The following is a 23,508-nucleotide window of genomic DNA, read 5'->3' on the forward strand; positions in this document are numbered from 1 at the left end:
CTAAAATAACAGATTCATTTTCACCAATTCAAGCCAAATGAATTCAGATTCACACCAAAATGTCTAATGTGAATGCCTTATTGTGCAAATATGTATCTTAATGTGGTTTTGTGACTGATTTACTCACCAAATCTGGCAAACTAAATCCAGACTCACACCAAAATAGCAGATTCATTCTATCACCAAATCTAGACAACTGAACCTAGATACCTAACAAAATGACAGATTCATGCATTCACCAAATCTGCCAAAACAAATCCATATTCACACCAATATAACAGACTCATGCATTCACCCAAATCTAGCTAAAGAAATCCTGATTCACATCAAAACATCTAATGTGAATGCTTTATTATTATGCAAATACATGTCTTAATGTGATTTTGTGCGTGATTCACACACTCACCAAATCTGAACCACTTAATCCAGATTCACATGCAAATATGTGTTATATTTGAGTTCACAACTGATTTACAATTTCATCAAATCTAGTCAACTGAATCCAGATTAACATAAAAATGTCTAATGTGAATGCGTTATTACACAAATGTGATTCACTCCACCAAATCTGCGCAACTGAATCCAGATTCACACCAAAATGACCAATTCATGCTTTCACCAAATCTAGCCAACTGAATGTGTGAAGTGATTTCATAAATGATTTACACATTAACCAAATGTGATTGACTGGATCCAGATTCACACCAATTTGACTGATTCATGCCTTCACCAAATGTAGCCAACTGAATCCAGATTCACACCAAAATGTCTAATGTGAATGCTTTATTATTATGCAAATAAATGTTTTAATGCAATTTTGTGACTGATTCACACACTCACCAAATCTAAACCACTTAATCTAGATTCACACTCAAATGACAAGTGTGAATTCATTAGTGTGCAAATAAATGGTTTCATGACCGATTTACACATTCACCAAATGAAATCCAGATTCACACCAATTTGATTGATACATGCTTGTTACAAATTTAGCCAACTGAATCCAGATTCACACCAATATGTCTAATGTGGATGTGTCATTATGTAAATATATTTAAGCAATTTTGTGACTGATTCACACATTCACCAAATCTGAACCACTTAATCCAGATTCACACCAAAATGTCAAGTGTGAACGCAATAGTATGCAAATATGTTTAATGTGATTTCATAACTGATTCACACTTTCATCAAATTTGTCAGACTGAAACCAGATTCACACTTAAATATCTAGTATAAATGCAATATAAATGTTGACTTTCACCAAATGTGGTCTACTTAATCTGAAGTCACACCACAATGTGTGTGAATGTGTATATTTGAAACAACTGAATCATAGTTGAACCTTTTTCATACTTTTACTGGTCAACCACTTAGCCGGTCCGGCTGAAATGGCATCTTGCATGTGCACCCAGAGGATCCCAGCTATTTTGCATGTGGTGTATAAACTGAGAAAACCCGGGGTGATCAGTTTACACTAAATTCTGCAAGATCTGCAGGATTTAGCTTTCATTTGTGGTCTCAAACCACATGTCCTGAGGATATAGAGGCCCCAGATCACTAGTCAGATCCATAATGCAGCTCACATTGTGCCTCACAGTAGCTAGACATTGAGAGTTAGCAATAACTAGTTTGTAAAAGAGCAGTTCTCCCCAAACAGAGTGTGTTCCAGGCGTCAGCTAACATGTGTGTTAGCGGGGATAATGAGGTGTGACAGAGCATGCAGAGAGACTAATGGCCTGTGAAGTCGTTAGAGCCCTTTCACACACACAAACACACACCGTTTCAAGTGTTTTTTGGAGAAGGCCTGGGAATTGCGCGCTGAGGAACAACTGTGAAATCTAAACAGTGTCCCCATATCGCACATCTCACATTTGAGTGACCTAGCAGCTCACTGCAGTGGAAAGAGTACTGACAAATCATACTCAAGTAAAAGTGCCATTACTTACCCAAAAAGTGTAAAGTGCATGTAAAAGTATCTGTTGCAAACATTACTCAAAGTATGAGTAAACAGTAGCCCTTTTAAAAGTACTCAAGAGTAGTAAGGATTACACTGTGAAAGGTTGATGCGTTTACATGCAATTTGTGTGTGTGCAAACGTAACATTCTGTACTGCATTGTGCAATGTGAAGGGCATCGATGATGAAAATCCACTTTTGTAAGCTGTTTAGACAGAAGTGCGGGTAGATATACTGTGTCTACTGTCATTGGGGTAAAAGATTATAGAGCTGCAACTAATGATTATTTTAATAATCGATTAATCTGTTGAATATTTTTTAGAATAATTAATGAATCGAATAAAAAAAGAAGAGCATTCATTTCCAACCCTTCATTCTAACGCATGCACAAACATGATGTCCTTGAACATCCCTGAGCTGTTATATTATAGTAATGATAGTAATAGTAGTAGTAGTAATAATAATAATAATAATACTAACAACAACAATAATAATAGTAGTAATGATAATAATAATAATAATAACAATAATAATAACAATAATAATAATAGTAGTAATAATAATAATAATAATAATAATAATAATAATAATAGTTATATTAATAATAATAATAATAATAATAATAACAATAATAACAATAATAATTATTATAATTATAATAATAATAATAGTAATACCACTACTGCTAATAATAATATTAATAATAATAATATTAATAATAATAATGATAATAATAATAATAATAATAATAATGATTATAATAACAACAACAACAACAACAATAATAATGATAATAATAATAATAATAATAATAATAATAATAATAATAATAATAATATAGTAATAATGATAATAATAATAATAATAATAATAATAATAACAATAATAATAATATTAAAAATAAAAACTTAATAGTTTTGTCCTGTTTTCAATACAAATATCTAAATAAATCTTCCATCAAGACACATACTAGATTGATAAAATAAGAAAGATAGCATAAGAAAGTCTTTTCTGAAAAACCACGTTAAATTAAGTGATTGTTTGCTAAAACAAGCTAAATGATTTGCCAATGAGGAAGGAAAAATTATCCCACTTTATATTAAGTGTCGCTTATACCTGTGAACTTACATGGTAACTAGATGTGTAAGTAGTATGTAACTACAGTGTATGTACACTTTGATACATAGTATTTACTAGTGTAATACTGGGGTAACTACACACATGCAACCACCCACTGAATAGAATGTGTAAGTTCAAATGTGTAACAGGACACTCGTAACAACACTACGAAAATACACATCTGTAACAAGAATGATGTAGGTGCTTTGTGTAACAACAGTATGTACTTGCACGTGTTTTCCCACTTACACACCTGTGCCACTTAAAAAATTTTTTAAGTTAAGTGCTTGTAAACAATTTATTGGGGTGAATTTAAACAAACTATTTAAGTTGGATGTTATAAAATTTAATTTGTTTAAATTCAACATATAAATTGTGAGCGGCACGGTGGTGCAGAGGCTAGCGCTGTCGCCTCACAGCAAGAAGGTCGCTGGTACAAGCCGCAGCTGGGCCAGTTGGCATTTCTGTGTGGAGTTAACAAACACATGCGCTAAAGGTGAATCAGGTAAGATAAATTGTGCTTTGTGTCTGAGTGTATGTGTGTGAATGAGAGTGTAAGGGTGTGGATAGCTGCATAAATCATATGCTAGATAAGTTGGTGGTTCATTCCGCTGTGGCGACCCCAGATTAATAATGGAACTAAGCCGAAAAGAACATGAATAAATGAATGAATATATATTGTTTGCAACTTTTTTTAGTGTATAATCACCATGGTCACATGGTGTCAGTAAACATGATTGAGTGTGTGTACTGCGAACAGCCTTTGTGTGTGACTCATCATATCAGAAAGGCTTGAATAGTCTCCACCACAAATACATGACAAACTTACTAAATATTCTTGTCTAGTTACCTTATTATAGCTTCATCTGTGTCTGTTTCTATCACTGGCGGCTGTTCATCTGATGAAAAGCAGACACGCATGTGGGAATGGTGGGCGGGGAATACCAGCTCATTTGCATTTAAAGCCACAGGCTACAAAAACAGCTACACTGTACTCAGACACCAAAACGGGCAGATTCTGGAGGCTATAATAAATGATCTGATGGGTATTTTGAGCTGAAACTTTATAGACACATTCTGGAGACACTAAAGTCTTATCTTACATCTTGTAAAGGGGGTAAAATAGGTGCCCTTTAAGCACATTTATATAGTTAACATCAATCAATCAATCTCATCAGTGACATGCATCTAGACAGTCTCTCTGCCTTTGCGAGTACGAATTTTGAGTCTTGAGGTTGTTCTGTATGATGTGATTTACTTTATATGTGCGATTTGATTGGACGGGAATCATGGGACTGATTATTCTACTTTAGCCAATCACCTTAGACAATAAAACATAAATAGAGTAGTGACTGCAAGGAAAATAGTGGAGTAACAGTACCGATACAGCACTAAAAATGTAGTGAAAGTAAACCGTTTTAAAACTACTTAGTATATATTTTAGTAATGCATTCATCATGTTGTCCTATGATTAGTTAATGCTTTACAATACGATTCATACTTAGCTAATGTTAGTAAATGCATTAACTAATAGACCATTCCTCTAAAATATTCACTTCTTAGGCACAATTCCTGAGAAAACCTACTCAATTACAGTCATGTGAGTGTTTTCGCAATCTGTTACTTCACTCCAGTGACTGCGGGTGATTTTCAGGACAGAGACTCACAATGACTCTGACTTTTAGCGAAGCAGTAGATCTTTCTCGCTTGCTTCCCAACGTCTCAGTCAGTCCATCTGTCTCTGAACTGTGACTGATCTGGTGGAGGGAGCGGGGTCAGCCTGAGAAATGACCCAACACCATGCCATCCATCCATCAGGACTGAATCATGGGGACGCGGAGAGAAAAGACGGGCAGAAATAGAGGGACAGCCAAGGACCGGATGAACCAGACTGGGCTCATCTCCTCAATCATTACCGAGAACCGACAGGAGCTGGCGATATGCTGAAATATGGAATGAAATACTGTATTCATATTTATGAATCATGCATGTCAATATTGGCTTAGAAAAGAGAAACAAAAATCAAAGATAATAGATTAGATCGTGTGGAAGATGAATGACCCACTGAATACGCACAGCAAAACATATTTTAAGAAGTAAATATTAGATATTGATATAAATATATAGATTTTTAATATCTATATTCAGAATTATGAATCACACATGTCAATATTTACTTAGAAAAAATAACAAATAGAGGCAAAAATCTAAAATATTAGACTTAACTACTGTGGTAGACGAGTTCACCATTGAATATACACAGCAAAATGGGATTTAAGAAGTAAATATTTGATATTGATGTAAATATATAGAAATTGAATATCTATATTCAGAATTATGAATCAAACATGTCGATATTTGCTTTGAAAAAAGAACAGAGTCAAAAACCTAAGATATTAGATGATATAGTGGACAAGAAACCCATTGAATGCAACTTGGAAAATATTACTTAAGAAAATATTAGAAATTAATATAAATATATAGATATTTATCATCTATAGTCAGAATTATGAATTACACATGTCGATATTTGCTTAGAAAAAAAAAAGAAATCTAATATATTACACGAAATTACAGTGGTAGACGAGTTTACCATTGAATATACACAGCAAAATGTAATTTAAGAAGTAAATATTTGATATTGATATAAATATATAGATATTCATGATCTATATTCAGAATTATGAATCAAACATGTCGATATTTGCTTAGAAAAACATCAAATAGAGACAAAAATCTAAGATATTAGACGAAATTACAGTAACGAGTGACCCATTGAATACACATAGTAAAATGTGACGTAAATATTAGTATGGCAGAAGCTGGCAATATACAAAAAAATAGAATTAAATATTATATTCAGATTTATGAACCACATCTGTCAACATTTGCTTTGATTTTTGCCTCTATTTGGCATCTTTTCTAAGACAGACTAAATTACTGTGGTAGACGAGTGTCCCATTGAATACACATAGCAAAATGTGATTTAAGTAAATACATGTATGACAGGAGATGGCGATATACTGAAAATTTGAATAAAATACTATATTCAGAATTATGAATCACTTATGTCAATATTGGCTTAGAAAAGACGTCAAATAGAGCCCAAAAATTGTGGCTGAAAAGAACAAACTGACATCATCAGAGAAGCAGCCAATCCAAATGCAGAAGCAGATGCTCAGATTCGATTGTAGATTATCAAAACTTTTGCGCAGATTAGTTGACCTAAAAAATAATGTGTGTGAGCAAAATAAACATTGCAGCTGTGATGCCGTGAAAAAAAAATTACTGTAAAATAAAGGATGTTAAATTACAGAAATTTACCAAAAGTTTAATTTCTGTAATTTAATGTCTTTTATTTTACAGTAAATTTCTGTAATTTACGGCCGCTATTTTATAGTAAATTATTGTAATTTAATGTTCTTTCCTTTACAGTATATTCCTGTAATTTAATGTTTTTATTTTACAGTAAATTATTGTAATTTAACATTATTTTATAGTACATAACTGTAATTTAACCTCCTTTATTTTACAGTAAATTTCTGCAATTTAACAGTTTTTATTTTACAGTAAATACCGGTAATTTAACCATATTTTACAGTAAATTTCTGTAATTTAACAGTTTTTATTTTACAGTAAATTTCTGTAATTTAACAGTTTATTTTACAGTAAATTTCTGTAATTTAAGTTTTTATTTTACAGTAAATTTCTGTAATTTAACAGGTTTTATTTTACAATAAATTTCTGTAATTTAACAGTTTTTATTTTACAGTAAATTTCTGTAATTTAACAGTTTTTATTTTACAGTAAATTTCTGTAATTTAACAGGTTTTATTTTACAATAAATTTCTGTAATTTAACAGTTTTTATTTTACAGTAAATTTCTGTAATTTAACAGTTTATTTTACAGTAAATTTCTGTAATTTAACAGTTTATTTTACAGTAAATTTCTGTAATTTAACAGGTTTTATTTTACAATAAATTTCTGTAATTTAACAGTTTTTATTTTACAGTAAATTTCTGTAATTTAACAGTTTTTATTTTACAGTAAATTTCTGTAATTTAACAGGTTTTATTTTACAATAAATTTCTGTAATTTAACAGTTTTTATTTTACAGTAAATTTCTGTAATTTAACAGTTTTTATTTTACAGTAAATTTCTGTAATTTAACAGTTTTTATTTTACAGTAAATTTCTGTAATTTAACAGTTTTTATTTTACAGTAAATTTCTGTAATTTAACAGTTTTTATTTTACAGTAAATTTCTGTAATTTAACAGTATTTATTTTACAGTATATTTCAGTATTTTAACAGTTTTTATTTTAAGTTTTTTTCCAGCACTTCAGCTGCCCACACCAGTGAAGATGCACAGGTCTTCGCTGCCGGCTCCAGACTTTTGGCAACTTTGACGCTCTCGCCACCTTTGGTGTGAACGTACAGTTATGTAAAAGTGCAAACTGTTTTTAACTAGAATATCCTTTTAATTAAAAATACACTCTCTGTTCATTTTTTCTTAATCACAGATCAGTTCCTCTTTCACCCTCAAACCCCTTGAGTGGAAGCACTAAAAACAGCCTATCAGATAACCCCCTTTTTTTTCTGTCCAACCCCGCAGATCTTTCATGTAAATTGTCCTCTAGCGGAGTGTTAAAAGCGAAGGCGCTCTTGATTAGACAGTGGGAATGTAAGTGAAGGGTTGTGATTCACTGATCAGACGGCGAGTGTGTTATAACGCTAGCCGAGCCTGTAAAAGCCGGATAATGAAATGTCAGAGGAACAGCAGATGAGAGGCCGGCCGATTGTTGCCACATGAGCCGCCCACCTTCCTCAGATGAATTATGACATATTACACACATTATCCGCAATTAAAACAGCCTCAGATTGGGCAGGACGGCCTCCATCTCCATCTCTCTCTGCTCGTTTAGTCTGGAGTGTCTGATGGCGGGAGAGTAATTTGATTAACCTTTGCGCTGATGAATCTAACAGGGTCTGTCTTTTTCTAATAAGGAATTAAACCTGTAACCGCTCACACGCAGAGGTCAACAGGGAAATAGCTTTCGATATAAAACAGGAGAGATCGGGATTGGTATGAATGGTGCTATCACTTTACAATAAAGTTCATCATTCATTTTCCTTCGGTTTAGTCCCTTTATTTATCAGGGGTCGCCACAGCGGAATGAACCGCCAACTATTCCAGCATTTATTTAACGCATCGAATGCCGTTTTCACCGGTTTCACTATTAACCACGCATTAATTCATCACGGTTAATCAATCGTAAACACTTCTCAACAACCGTGTTTCTGCATGCTGAGACTAATAAACAAGCACACTGATTAACTTTGACTGAGGCTACAACTAAGTCAAGTTCGTTATCCTCAATGGAGGGACGTGCACCGCGCTCACACTTTACAGCCTAGTTGAGATGACGGAGCTTTAGTGACCACAGGAAATGCAAACAGCTGAAGATTAAGAAAGCCGCAATGAAAAGTACACAGGTTTGCAAACCCACCTAAAGTTAAAAACAATGACAGATGAGAGCGGTCATGAGGTGAATGTTGATCCGCCAGCCGAGATCGATCGAGTGTTTTCGGAAAGAGTGCTGAAAGACTCGGTGGATCAGCTGTTTAATGAATCTCAATACGCTGCATTCACTGCGTTCAACGCAAATGTCGGCTAAACGTAAAATCTCAGTTGCTCATTCGCAGGAAGACAATGAAGCCTCTTGTGTTGAGCCCAATGAGCCTTACATCCAAAAATAGAGCAAGGGTGTTCGTACGGTGACATTGCTTTGACTCACATGCTGAAAATGGCGAACGTGAAACAACAAACTGAGGATGTGGTAATGCACGCCTGTCGATCAATATTGGGGGACAGAGGGACCGCACACCTATGTCATGTTGCGGTTGCTCTAAAAACCGCTCTAATTGGTCCACCGTTTTTATTTTGTTGAATTGAAAAAAAAAAAAAAAAGGACTGCATGTGTTGATATCAGCCCAATATGATGGTCTATACACTATACCTACACACGTCTGTCCAAACAGCTTGAAAAGTAGATTCTTCCCCATAGGTGTCCTTTAAAATGTGTATTTTAATAATGCATTAGTAAATAATTTTAATAAAAATCATTAGCCTTGTTAAATAAGTTTAATAACTGGTGTAAAAGTATTGCTGATTTTTAGCTCATGTTAATAAATACATTGAATATTGCAACCTTTTCGTAAAGAGTGACCTGAATAACATACTGCTGTTTTTGCAGTACAGCAAACTATAGTGTTGTCAAGATACTGGAATTCAGTACCAATCAGTACTGATTTTTTAAAAGCGTCCATTTGAGCCCTGTTGAGCGCGTTATTAAACTGCGCTGAATGGTCATTGTGTTAGCATGCTCAACAGAAATGACTGTGATTGGCTGTGAAGTTCATCAGTTCACCGAACTCACCACTGTTTACTGAGTGTAAACACAGATACAGACACCAGAGCCTTTTAAAGCCACAAAGATCTTCTGATGGCTACTTCCAGCAGGATAACGCAGCATGTCATAAAGCTCAATCATCTCAGACTGGTTTCTTGAACATGACGATGAGTTCACTGTACTCAAACGGCCTCCACAGTCACCAGACTCAATCCAATAGAGCAGCTTTGGGATGTGGTGGAACGGGAGATTGGCATCATGGATGTGCAGCCGACAAATCTGCAGCAACTGCGTGATGCTATCATGGAGCAAAATCTCTGAGGAATATTTCCAGTAGCTTGCTGAATCCACGTCATGAAGGATTAAGGCAGTGCTTAAGGAGAAAGGGGGTTTAACCCGGTACTAGGAAGGTGTACCTAATAAAGTGGCCAGTGAATATAAATGTACTCACAAATATATGAATAGCTGACTTGCACTGAAGTGATCTGCCACTGGCAGCACTAACCAGCAACATGCATGAGTATTTAGCCCGCAAATGTAAATGAAAGCCGGTGCTGGTGTGTGTTGGGAAGCAGGCGGTCCTGCAGCGAGTCTGAAAGCCCAGCGCTTTTAATTATTTTAATTGCCTCGTTCAGAGCTGCTGCCAACAGTGAGCGTCACCGCCAGCCAGCAGTCCAGATATCAACCTAAAACAACCCAACGTCTGCATTTAGAGGCTGCGTGTAGGAGTTTTCAGGCATTACTGACTTTTTACTGGCAATGTGTGAACAGCTTGTAAAGAAACATTAAAAACCGGGGCTTCTTTGACTTGAAAATTAAAAACATGCGAGGTTTACACTCCTGAAAGCTTCGGTAGAAAGGGAAAAATGCTTACTAAAATCGGTGTGAATTAGAAGTTTATGAATGAAATTGTTATTATGTCCAGCTGAGTATTGAATATTGATTAGGGGGTGTGGTTTCATTTTTGTGCGGCACAGTGGCTCAGTGGTTAGCACTGTAGCCTCATTGCAAGAAGGTCGCTGGTTCGAATCCCGGCTAGGTCAGTTGGTGTTTCTGTGTGGAGTTTGCATGTTCTCCCTGTGTTGGCATGGGTTTCCTCCGGGTGCTCCGGTTTTCCCCACAGTCCAAACACATACCAACATGCTAAATTGGCCGTAGTGTATGAGTGTGTATGTGTGAGTGATGTGTATGGGTGTTTCCCAGTACTGGGTTGCAGCTGGAAGGGCATCAACTGCATAAAAAATATGCAGAAATAGTTGGCGGTTCATTCCACTGTGTCACCCCTAATAAATAAGGTAGTAAATTGAAGGAAAATGTATAGATAATTTCATTTTTACACCCCCACCACCCACCTCTTCACTCATAGCAAACTAATGCTTTTGGGGGGCGTGGCTAAGAATATTTCCCCAGAGTCATCAAAGTCTGTGTTTCTCAACCATGTTCCTGGGGGACATCCAGCTCTGCACATTTTGTATATCTTAACCAAACACTCCTGATTCAGATCATTAGCAGAGACTGAATGATCTGTAATGTGTGACAAAGGAGACATCCAAAACATGCAGTGCTGGTGGTCCTCCATAAACATGGTTGAGAAACACTGGTCTAGAGTGTAATTTATCTGTTATAATCAAACTAACAGCGTGATTTTAATAAGCTCATCTGTCGACATAATGACATTATCCAAATGACCTAAAGACTAAACTTGTAACATTGTTAATCTGTTTATTTTTGATGCACATTTTGAGGCTCTTGACATATTTGCAAAGCATCAATCCATTATAATAAACTGCATTTATAAATTTCTTTCGAGTCAAAATGTGCCCAAATGGGTTATAAGGGTTAAGCAAACAACATGCATGCATTTCATGTGCGTGTATACCTCGTATTCCTTACACTGTAGGCACAAAATGTCCCCACAAGTATAGCAATACCAGTAAATTCTGACCTTACGGGGACATTTTTAATTTTTCAGCCTCCATGAGGGAAGCGGCTCATAAATCAGACAGAATTAAGCATTTTGAAACTGTAAAAATGCAGATTGTTTCCTGTGAGGGTTGGGTTTAGGGGTAGGGGGAGAGAACATACAGTCTGTACAGTATATAAATCATTAGGTCTATGGGAAGTCCCCATAAAGATGTGTGTGCGCGCGTCTGTGTGTGTGTGTTTTCGCCAGCAGGCAGAGCTGGTTCACAGATTAAGCTGTCAAGTGGAGATAAAGCAATTGCGCATCTATCAGCCATATTTCACACACAACACTGTGGGCGTCTCTGAACAAACACACACACACACACACAGGCACACACATGGAGTCACAGTTGGGCATCCTCAACACTTATCGTCTGTGTTAGCATGGTGTCAACCTGCATGTCAACACACAAAACACACAACACACACACGCGACCCGAGGCACAGTAGTGAGAGCTGGATAAAGACACACACACACACACACACACACACACACACACACACACACACACACACACACACACACAACGCGTCCCTCTGGAGTCCATCAGAGACACACACACATCTGTACCTGTCTGCTTTACACCTGCTATTAAAGTCAGCGTCAAACTCAACTTCTGCTGCTCTTACATCTGTGAAGGACACGCGTGTGGGCGGGGCTTATTTCTGTTCTCGTGGAATTGATTGAACGCTTGTGGTTTGCTAAACACCAATCAGAGAAGACATGGTGGTTGAAGAGGGAGGATATTTAATTAGTTCCAACACAACATTAAGTAAAAGAAATAGCCCAACACTCCCATTCTGATAATCTCCAAACAAACACTACTAATTAATACACTTCACCTTTCAGGAGAAATTTGGATGTGACCAGCATAAAGACAGCGATCAGATTGACAAAATCTAATTTTGGGGAGGTAGCAAAAAACAAATAACCAATTAAAAAGTACATATTCGCACTGGTGGTGGCGCTAGAGAGTTAAGTCTAGAGACTGCAGATTTGATCAAAATAATGTTCATAACCCCCTCTTTAAACGCACCAATGTTCATAACATTGCTGCCATTGACTCCCATTGAAATACCAATCCCATCCAAATTTTTTGAAATGGCGGGGGCACTGGGGAGTTTGTTTTAGAGACTGCAAATCTGGTCAGAATAATGTTCATAACAATCTTTTTAAATGCACCAATGTTCATAATTTTCCCATGTACCTTTCACAGGGCTGCCACTGACTCCCATTCAGAGACATCGCCTACTAATCAAAGCAATCATATAGCAAACACTCTTCACCTTTCAGTTCAAATATTTAAAACACATCAAAATAAAACCCAAAAAAACTTTATGCACATAAACAAAGCAAAAAATTAGTGATTAGGGCCGTTTTAACAGGTCAAGATCAACACATGAGCTAATATCAGTTTTCAAAGCACATCCAATCAGTCAAATGACCCAAATGTTTGAACTTGTGGTGGCGCTACAGAGTTAGTTCTAGAGACTGCAGAATTGGTCAGGATAATGTTCATAACCCCCTCTTTAAATGCACCAGTTTTCATAATTTTCCCATGTACCTTTTACAGAGCTGCCATTGACTCCCATTGAAACACCAATCCCATCCAATTTTTTTGAAATGGCGGGGGCACTGGGGAGTTTGTTTTAGAGACTACAAATCTGGTCAGAATAATGTTCATAACAATCTTTTTAAATGCACCAATGTTCATAATTTTCCCACCTTTCACAAGGCTGCCATTGACTCCCATTCAGATTTGTCGCCTATTCATAGCAATCATATAACGAACACACTTTATTTTCCAGAAGAAATATTCAAAATACATCAAAACGTAACCCAACGACACTTTATGCACACAAACAAGGCTAAAATTGAGTGATCAGGGCCGTTTTAACAAGTCAAGATCAACACATGAGCTAATATCCGTTTTCAAAGCACATCCTATCGGTCAAGTGACTAAAATGTTTGAACTTGTGGTGGCGCTACAGAGTTAGTTCTAGAGACTGCAGAATTGGTCAGAATAATGTTGTGAAGTGTTCCTTCAAATGCACCAGTTTTCATCATTTTCCCATGTACCTTTCACAGGGCTACCACTGACTCCCATTCAGAGACATCGCCTACTAATCATAGCAATCATATAGCGAACACTCTTCACCTTTCAGAAGAAATATTCAAAACGCTTTAAAACAAAACCCAACCAAACTTTATGCACACAAACAAGGCTAAAATTGAGTGATCAGGGCCGTTTTAACAGGTCAAGATCAACACATGAGCTAAAATCCGTTTTCAAAGCACATCCAATCAGTCAAATGACCTAAATGTTTGAACTTGTGGTGGCGCTACAGAGTTAGTTCTATGGACAGCAAATTTGGTCAGGATAATATTCATAACCCCCTCTTCAAATGCACCAGTTTTCATCATTTTCCCATGTACCTTTCACAGGGCTGCCATTGACTCCCATTCAGAGACATCGCCTACTAATCAAAGCAATCATATAGCAAACACTCTTCACCTTGCAGAAGAAATATTCAAAACGCTTCAAAACAAAACCCAACCAAACTTTATGCACATAAACAAGGCTAAAACAAGTGATCAGGGCCGTTTTAACAGGTCAAGATCAACACATGAGCTAATATCAGTTTTCAAAGCACATCCAATCAGTCAAATGACCCAAATGTTTGAACTTGTGGTGGCGCAACACAGTTAGTTCTAGAGACTGCAAACTCGGTCAGAATAATGTTCGTAAGTGTCCCTTTAAATGCACCAATGTTCATCATTTTCCCATGTACCTTTCACAGGGCTGCCATTGACTCCCATTCAGATACATCACCTACTAATCATAGCAATCATATACGCTCTTCTTTCAGAAGAAATATTCAAAACACATCAAATTAAACCCAACAAAACTTTATGGACACCAACAAGACTAAAAATAACAGATCAACGGCGTTTTAACAGGTCAAGATCAACAAGATCATGTGTTAATATCAGTTTTCCAAACACATCCAATCAGACAAATGGTCATGATAATGTTCATATCCCCCTCTTTAAACGCACCACTACTCAGAATTTTCCCATGTACCTTTCACAGGGCTGCCATTGACTCCCATTAATATACGTCGCCTACTAATCATAGCAATCTTATAGCAAACACTCCCTAAAACACAAAAAAAATCCAACAAAACAGCTATAAATAATCTGCTTTTTTTTTTGTTTTACCTCAGACTGGCAGATATAAACCTTATTAGCGCACGCGACTCCTCAACGCACGTACGGCATGACTGATCGGGGCCGTTTTAGCAAGTCAAGTTTAACAAATGATCTAATATCAGTTTTCAAAGCACGCTACGCATCCAATCAGTCAAATGGGCTGGCCGACAGCGAGCGCTTTAAGTGTGTACCTGTTTGAAGGAATCTGTGTGTGTCATGGAGTAAACATTCATCACGCAGTCGGGCCCTCAGTATCGCCGCGCCGGGGCCTTCAGACCAACAGTTGTCTTTAATTACGCCTGCAGATAAAGCCTGACGCAGACACGGGCCGCAAGATTAACTGGCCTCCTATTTGATCACATTTGACTAATTCCAGACATAAATCTTCAGGAGCTGCGGACGCACAGCAAGACCATTAACCTCAAGATGACAAGTTTGTTTTCCCCTTCAAGTCTCTGCAATCTGTGTATGGGTCAAAGATGAAAAGGGTTTTCAAGCATCCATGTACATCAGAAGGTGTCCTCTGTGGTAAATGAATAAACAAATAAACAAATAAATAAATATTTATTTATTTATTTATTTATTTATTTATTTATTTATTTATTTATTTATTTATTTATTTATTTATTTTCCAAAATATTTAATTTTATTAAATAAGTAGAAACGAATCTTGGAGAGTGAATAAATGTAATAATAATAATAATAATAAATAATAATAATATTAATTATAATTATTATTATTATTACTATTATTATAGTAATAATTATTATTATTATTACAATAATTGCTATTTTATTTTATTATTCATTTAATTCTATATTTTATTTAATATTTTGTGTAATTTTGGCATTGTGTTGTTGCTGTTGTTGTTATTATTATTATTAATATTGGTGTTATTATCATTTTTGGCATTATTATCATTTATGCATAACTGTTGTTTTATGTTATTATTAATTTAATTCTATATTTAAATTATATTTATTTTAATATTTTACGCATTTTGGGTAATTTAATTTGATTTGATTTAATTTAAATTTAATTTTAAAGGAAAATTACATTAAGACAGCCACTAATTAATAAACATTTATTTGTTTTTTTATTTGTTTATTTATTTATTTTCAAATATTTTTAATTTTGTTTTATTATATGAAAAGAATGGAATATTGGAGAGGGAATAAAGGTAATAATAATAAATGTAATAATAGTAATAATAATAATAATAATAATAATAATAATAATAATAATTATTATTATTATTATTATATAAAATTATTGTTTTAATATTATTATTATTATTATTGTTGTTGTTGTTGTTGTTGTTGTTGTTGTTACAATAATTGTTAATGTATTATGTTATTAATTTAATTTAATTTAATTTTAAAGGAAAATTACATTAAGACAGCCACTGATTAATAAACATTTATTTATCCATTTATTTTCAAATATTTTAAATTTTGTTTTATTATATGAAAAGAATAGAATATTGGAGAGGGAATAAAGGTAATAATAATACATGTAATAATAGTAATAATAATAATAATAATAATAATAATAACATACAATTATTGTTTTTTTATTATTATTGTTGTTGTTGTTACAATAATTGTTATTTTATTATATTATTCATTTAATTAAATTTGATTAAATTTAATTTAAATTAATTTAATTTAAAAATTAAGTCAAGGCAGCCACTAATATCAGTGAACTAACACTTAAATTGTACAAGAATTTAGTCTTGCAAATTTACAACAATAATCATTTGATTACACGTTAAAAGACTTGCAATTTGACCCTAAAATACTCTTTAATTGTGGTCTGAAGCTCAAATATAAGTTACCCTGAACACCATTCACCCCATATTTTGACCTTTTATTTCTTTAAAACAATACACACTTTACTACTATGCAATAAGCTTCTGTATAATAATTAAACTTCCGTTATTAAAATCACTAAATTTAATATCATGCAGACACCAAAATGTGTCGTCTCATCGTCACTCAAACAAAATAAAATGCAATAATCATGAAGAGCAGAAGTGCAGCATCACTGAAAACCTCTGCAGTTTCACCAGAAGCTCAAATGAATCCGCGTGTTGTGTTTTCATTTAGCCTTTGGAAAGGAAGAGATTAAAGATTAAAAGTTGGTGTCAGAGAATTAGGTGGATATGCAAATAACGGCGTCGAGTGTTGCTCGCAAACGGCTGAATGAAATGAAAAACCAATTAGCTGGAATTTGCATTTGAACTAATTGGATCTCCGTTTAGCGCAGCGGAGTTCAACAGTTTAGAATTCAATCTGATTTGCTCTCTGTCTTAATTCTCGGCGTGAGGAGATGATCTCATTTGCATAATTTGGGTCTTATTTGCGACTGTACGAGCCGGAGGAGGATTTACAGCGGATCTGCAGAGAAAGAGACTTGAGTGCGTGTGTGTGTGTGTGTTTAAGAATACAGAAATATACCTAAGCACGCTAATGTTTTTATAATGAATAAGCAAGAGTACTGTCATTAATGAATAAAAGAATAATCATTAAAAAACAAAACAGCTTTTCTGAAGATTAGAAAGTCACTAGTGGACGAGTTATAGTGCACTAGTTCAGAAGATTCTTATGTATTAGTAAATGTGATCATGTGAACTTTTTTTAGGCTTTTTTGTTAAATTAAATTAAATTAAATTAAATTAAATTAAATTAAATTAAATTAAAATTAAATTAAATTAAATTAAATTAAATTAAATTAAATTAATATAAATTAAATTAAATTAAATTAAATTAAATTAAATTAAATTAAATTAAATTAAATTAAATTGTGTTGGAAAAAAATGTTTCCAAAATTATCAGGACCTTTATTTTGTTTAGTTTTGATATACAAAAAGTAAATATTAATAAATAAACAAAAATAAATTAATCAAGATATGCCACAAACATTTTTTTGATTGGGTGTAAATAAATGCCATGATGACCTAATATTGCTAAACTCATTTCTCACTTTTCTTTTTCTCTATTATTTTTATTAATATTATAAATGATGCCGTTTTTTTCGTTTTTGTTAGCTTATTTGTTATTTTTGTTTTGCTTTTATAAATAAAACGAAAAAGTGATGCTGAAACGGATTGCCTAAAATATTACTGAAACCGTGTGTTTAGTTATAAGCTGACTTAAGATACTTCTCAGAAAACCACACAAAACTTGTCCAGGACCTATTTATTTATTTTATTTATTTATTTACATACATATTTATTTATTTATTTATTTATTTATTTATTTACATATTTTTACATATTTATTTATTTATTTACATATTTATGTTTTTACATATTTATTTATGTATTTATTTACATACTTACATATTTAATTACTTAACTATCTATTTATTTGTTATTTACCCAATTATTTATCTAACTGTTTATTATTTATTTGTTTGTTTATTTATTTACTTATTTATTTATTTACCTATTTTTTTATTTACCTACTTATTTATCAACTTATTTACTAACATACCTATTTATTTATTTATTTTTTATTCATCTTTGTATTTGTCTATTTATTATCTAATTATTAATTTACCTTTTATTAATTTACCTATTAATTAATTAATTTATTTGCCTACTCATTTATTTATTTACTTACATTTTTATTAATTATTTTAATTATAATACCTAATACATTTATTTGTATGTTTTTCAGCCTACTCATTTATTTAATTATATATTTATTTACCAACTCATTTATTTATTTACCTACTCATTTAATAATTTTTGCCTACTTATTTATTTATTTACATGTTTGTTTATTTATTTTTTTTATTTACCAACTCATTTATGTACATACATTTTTATGGAACTTAAGTAAACTAAAGTTGGGCTTACTAAATAACTAAAGTAAAATTGCACAAAGTAAAACAAAATTACAAAAAGTGGTTATCACTGTTTGCTTTTATCATGTTATATATATATATATATCTCAAATCAAACCAATTTGGACTAGTATTTAACAAACCACCTGAGTTAATAATTGCAAATTGTGCATATCAGATCATCTAAACAATAATAATGGTTGAAATGTATCTCCAGTATGGTGTGCTGATGGAGTTGTTCAGCTTCGTTCCCTCATGATCATACTGTTGTCTACGTAGGCAGTACGTGTGCGTTTCAGAGCGGAGCTATTGTTTCTGTGCGTCTCTAAACCTCTGGTAATTACACACACACACACACACACACACACACACACACACACACACACACACACACACACACACACACACACACACACACACACATATGCATGCCTTTGCTGATTCGCTCATGTACACACGCATGGCATTCCTCCAAATAAAGCATGCAAATGGCGTGTTGGAGAAATGTGGCCCAGAGTGCATAATTTAGCAGAAAAGGTGTCTGCGAGAAGGGGAAAGGCCGTGATTATGTGTACAAAACAAGAGGGACAAAACACCAGAGACGGGAATAATAACCAAACATGAACTCTCAAACCCTAATGATGACACCAGGGACGCCACCGCCACTGCTGCTGAACCAAGCACAAACTGCTGCTCATTTGTAAACAGGTAACCATGCAGGCCAGGTGTGTGAGCATATGCACCAGTGTGTGTGTGTGTGTGTGTCAGTGTGTGTGTGTGTTAAGTTTGTGTAGTGTGCATGTTTAGTGTGTGTGTGTATCATTGTGAGTGTGTATGTGTGTCTGTGGTAAGTGTGTGTGTGTGTGTTCAAGTGTGTGTCAGTATGTGTAAGTATGTGCATGTGTGTGTGTGTGCATTTGTGCATTGTGTGTGTATGTGTGTGTGTGTGTGTGTTAAGTTTGTGTAGTGTGCATGTTTAGTGTGTGTGTGTGTGTGTTTGTGTGTGTGTGTATCATTGTGAGTGTGTATGCGTGTCTGTGGTAAGTGTGTGTGTGTGTGTGTCAGTATGTGTAAGCATGTGCATGTGTGTGTGTGTGTGTGTGTGTGTGTATGTGTGTGTGTTTGTGTGTGTGTGCATTTGTGCATTGTGTTTGTGTCTGTGAGTGTTTAGTTTGTGTCTTGTGTGTGTTTAGTGTGTGTGTGTGGATTTAGTGTGTGTGTGTGTCTGTTTAGTGTGTATCATTGTGAGTTTGTGTGCGCATGTGTGTGGTAAATGTGTGTGTGTTAGAGTGTGTGTATGTGTGTGTAAGAATGTGGATGTGTATGTGTGCACGCGCATTTGTGCATTGTGTTTGTGTCAGTGAGCGTGTGTGTGTGTATGTATCATTGTGAGTGTGTGCGTGTTAGAGTGTGTGTCAGTATGTTTATGTGTGCATTTGTGCATTGTGTGTGTACGTGCATTTTTGCATTGTATGTGTGTGTCTGTGTGTGCACGTGTGTGTGTTAGATGTATGTGTGAGTGTGTTTGGAGTGAGTGTTTCAGTGTGAGTTTGTGAATCTGTGCATTGTGTGTGTGTTAGATGTATATATGTATGTGCGTGTGTGTGAAATGTGTGTGCCTCTAAATATGTGTGTGTGTGTGTGTTAGCATAAATTTGTGCATTGTGTGCATGTGCGTGAGAAAGTGTGTAAGTGTGTTATAAGTTTGTGTCAGTGTGTAGGTATGTACGTGTTTTTGTGACATATCAGGACACAGATCTGTATAATGACATGGGTATGACACAGGTATTACAAAAAGCATTGGTGACGTCCTGACGTCCTCATTTCTCTAAATGCTTATAAATCCTACAGGATGAGTTTAATCAGAGTAAAGCTGCACACAGTCTCCTGTGATGGTTGGGTTTAGGGGTGGGTGGGGTGAGGGCAATATAATATACGGTCTGGACAGTATAAATTGAATGGAAACCTATGTAATGTCCCCACTTTTCACAAAAACAAACATGTCATGAGGAAAATGAAGCCTGAAAACGGCCAAAGAGTTTCTGAAGGTGAAATCATGAAGTGGCAGCCCAGAGTCCTGATATAAACCCGCTTGAAAATCACTCTCAAATCCCCAAAAACAAAGTTCTGACAATAAGAAACACTTAACATGTACTAGAGTTCTGCAGGTTTAAAACAATGCATGCTTGCACAATGCTACCACTGGGGGCGCTATAGTGGATACTATTTAAACGATGTACATTATACAGTATATGCACGCAAACATTATAATATATTATGCCTAGTTCAGACTGCGTGATTTTAGCCCCGATTTTGGCTCGCCGACAGGTTGAGAAATCGCCGACAAATGCCTGAAATCACAGGCAAAACGGTACTCGTGCACATGATCATCACACAGTATGAACGATCACAGACGCGATCTGAGAGAATCGCCGATGAGTCGCCAATGCCTGTGAGATATTTGGCGTGCTGAATATCTGGAGCTGTCGGCGATTCAAATCATGCCGTGTGAATTGAGTTTTGACTGAAAATAACGTCAGCGATTGCCTAAATCCAATGAGAGAGCGGCATTCACTTGTGTGTGTGTGTGTGTGTGTGTGTGTGTGTGTGTGTGTATGCCTGCTGCAGGCCAGCGGGAGGCTGGGGGAGAAGTTAAAAGCTCTCTTCTTCGGTTTATTTGGATCCACGAAATGGAAGAAAAACTAGTGGAGGTTTGACAGGACTCAGGAGCAACTGTGTCTGTTTGACGTTTCATACAGAAAGAAATGAGTTTATTATCAACGTTGAGGAGAAATGGCTAATTCCATTTAAACCCAGGTGAGCAAATATGTACATGTTCTACCGCATTAAAGGCTTCTTTCTCATTATGTAGTTAATAACTAAAGATATACTACATGTTTTTGGCTGTGAGACGTAGTTTGAACGAAGTTGTCGGCGATTCTTCCTATTGTAAAGTCATGCAATGTGAATGTCCCTGTCGCCGATCCATCTTGCAGTGTAAACAAAGCAGCGACAGAACGCTAGCCCAGATAGTCAAGCAGTGTGAAAACATCTGAGACACGACTACTTTGAAAATCATGCAGTCTGAACTCGGCATTAGACGTTGTAGTAGGATTGTGGGGGCATTTCAAACTATTTCTATTAATCAGATTTATTTATTTATTTATTTACTGGACATTTTCTGTTTCCATAAACTGAATTATATACATTAAATCATCCTATAGTAAACTGAATCCAATAATCAATTGGATCGTGTTAGCTATTGTTAACAACAAAGTGGACATTTTTCACAATGTTTAACCACAAAGGCATGTCTAACATACAATTCTATAATACTGTGTGAAATATATCACATTATAAATACATTATTTTATCATTTATTTTTATCTCTAATTCAATAATTCACAAATAATTAAAGTAAATCCGCTAAATTGTTCATTTTATTCCCCAAAATTGGATGATTTAAGGTTGATAAGTGACCGTCAGGCTTCTAATGTATTTAATATTCACTATTTTTGAGCAGTTTACCACTATTACAGAGTCAAACATGGGTTAAATTTAATTTATTATATAATTTAATAGTTTATATGTGACCTATTTAACCAACACAGATTAACGAGACAAACAAAGCTGAAACTCTTTACTAACCCTCAGTTATAAGCTCAGGCAACTATAGTCTAGTCAGGCGCACACACACGCACGCACGCACACACACACACGCACGCACGCACGCACGCACGCACGCACGCACGCACGCACGCACGCACGCGCGCACACACACACACACACACACACACACACACACACACACACACACACACACACACACACACACACACACACACACACACACACACACACACACACACACACACACACACACACACACACACACACACAGCACTGCATGACGCAGAGGAGTGTATTAAAGCAGAGATGTACTGTACGCTGCAGGATCCTGTATATTGACAGAAGAGCCGCTTTCAGACGTCTGGTTTCCAGCAGATGGAAAACACACAAACTCTCCGTCTGATTCTCAGCCAACAGAGTTAAAAGAGCACTTTCACAAATCTGCTGCGTGTGTGTGTGTGTGTGTGTGTGTGTGTGTGTGTGTGTGTGTTCACATCGAAACATGCCAGATGGTGTTTGCACCCTGGTGTAAAATGTAGCACTACTCAAAAAAAAAATCTACAATCAAGTGTACATTATCAATAACATACAGTTGAAGTCAGAATTATTCGCCCTCCTGTGTATTTATTTATCTGTTTAACGGAGAGCAGATCATTTCAACACATTTCTACACGTAATAGTGTTAATAACTCATCTCTAATAACTGATTTATTTTCTCTTTGTCATGATGACAGTAAATAATATTAGACTAGATATTCTTCAAGACACTTCTATACAGCTTAATGTGACATTTAAAGGCTTCACTAGGTGCTGTGTGTAAGTGTTTGACTCTTCTGCATCATAAAAACAGCATCAAATGTGTGCAGATATTCAGAAACATGCTCAGTGAACATTGTTGTTTATCTGAAACACAAAGCTGAAGTCAGATATTCTGCTGTGAGCATGTGCATTACGTGCTTTGTTTTGGTCATTTAACCCGCCCAATGTCAGTTTAGCCAATTATATTTAAGCACCCGGGTTGCCAGATGATGCAAAACGGCATATTTCATTCATTCAGTCATGAAGGCTCTCAGAGCATGTGTCCACGACTGAAATGTGACCTCTGGTGGACAGTAGCAGACTCCAAAATGAGATGCAGATTCAGAGTTCCACATGAGGTTATTAATTAGCTAATAATATAAATATGCATTCATTAATTTTCTTGTTGGCTTAGTCTCTTTATTAATCCGGGGTCGCCACAGCGGAATGAACCGCCAACTTATCTAGCAAGTTTTTCACGCAGCGGATGCCCTTCCAGCCGCAACCCATCTCTGGGAAACATCCACACAAACATTCACTCACACACACATACACCAT

At 35.1% G+C, this 23,508-nt stretch overlaps 1 protein-coding gene across 3 annotated transcripts in view; it reads right to left on the bottom strand.

Moving 5' to 3' along the window:
- wwox (WW domain containing oxidoreductase) overlaps positions 1–23,508 on the bottom strand; it is a 343,773-nt gene that overhangs the window by 37,720 nt on the left and 282,545 nt on the right. The window contains exon 9 of one of the 3 annotated variants that reach the window (XM_087310525.2): positions 16,519–16,779. Within the exon in view, the coding sequence (XP_087166651.1) occupies positions 16,771–16,779 (9 nt within the window). The 3' untranslated portion in view covers positions 16,519–16,770. 3 annotated transcript variants of the gene reach the window in all.

This window comes from Danio rerio, chromosome 25 (assembly GCF_052040795.2).
Source record: "Danio rerio strain M-AB ecotype USA chromosome 25, GRCz13ab, whole genome shotgun sequence".
NCBI classification, from domain to species: Eukaryota; Metazoa; Chordata; class Actinopteri; order Cypriniformes; family Danionidae; genus Danio; species Danio rerio.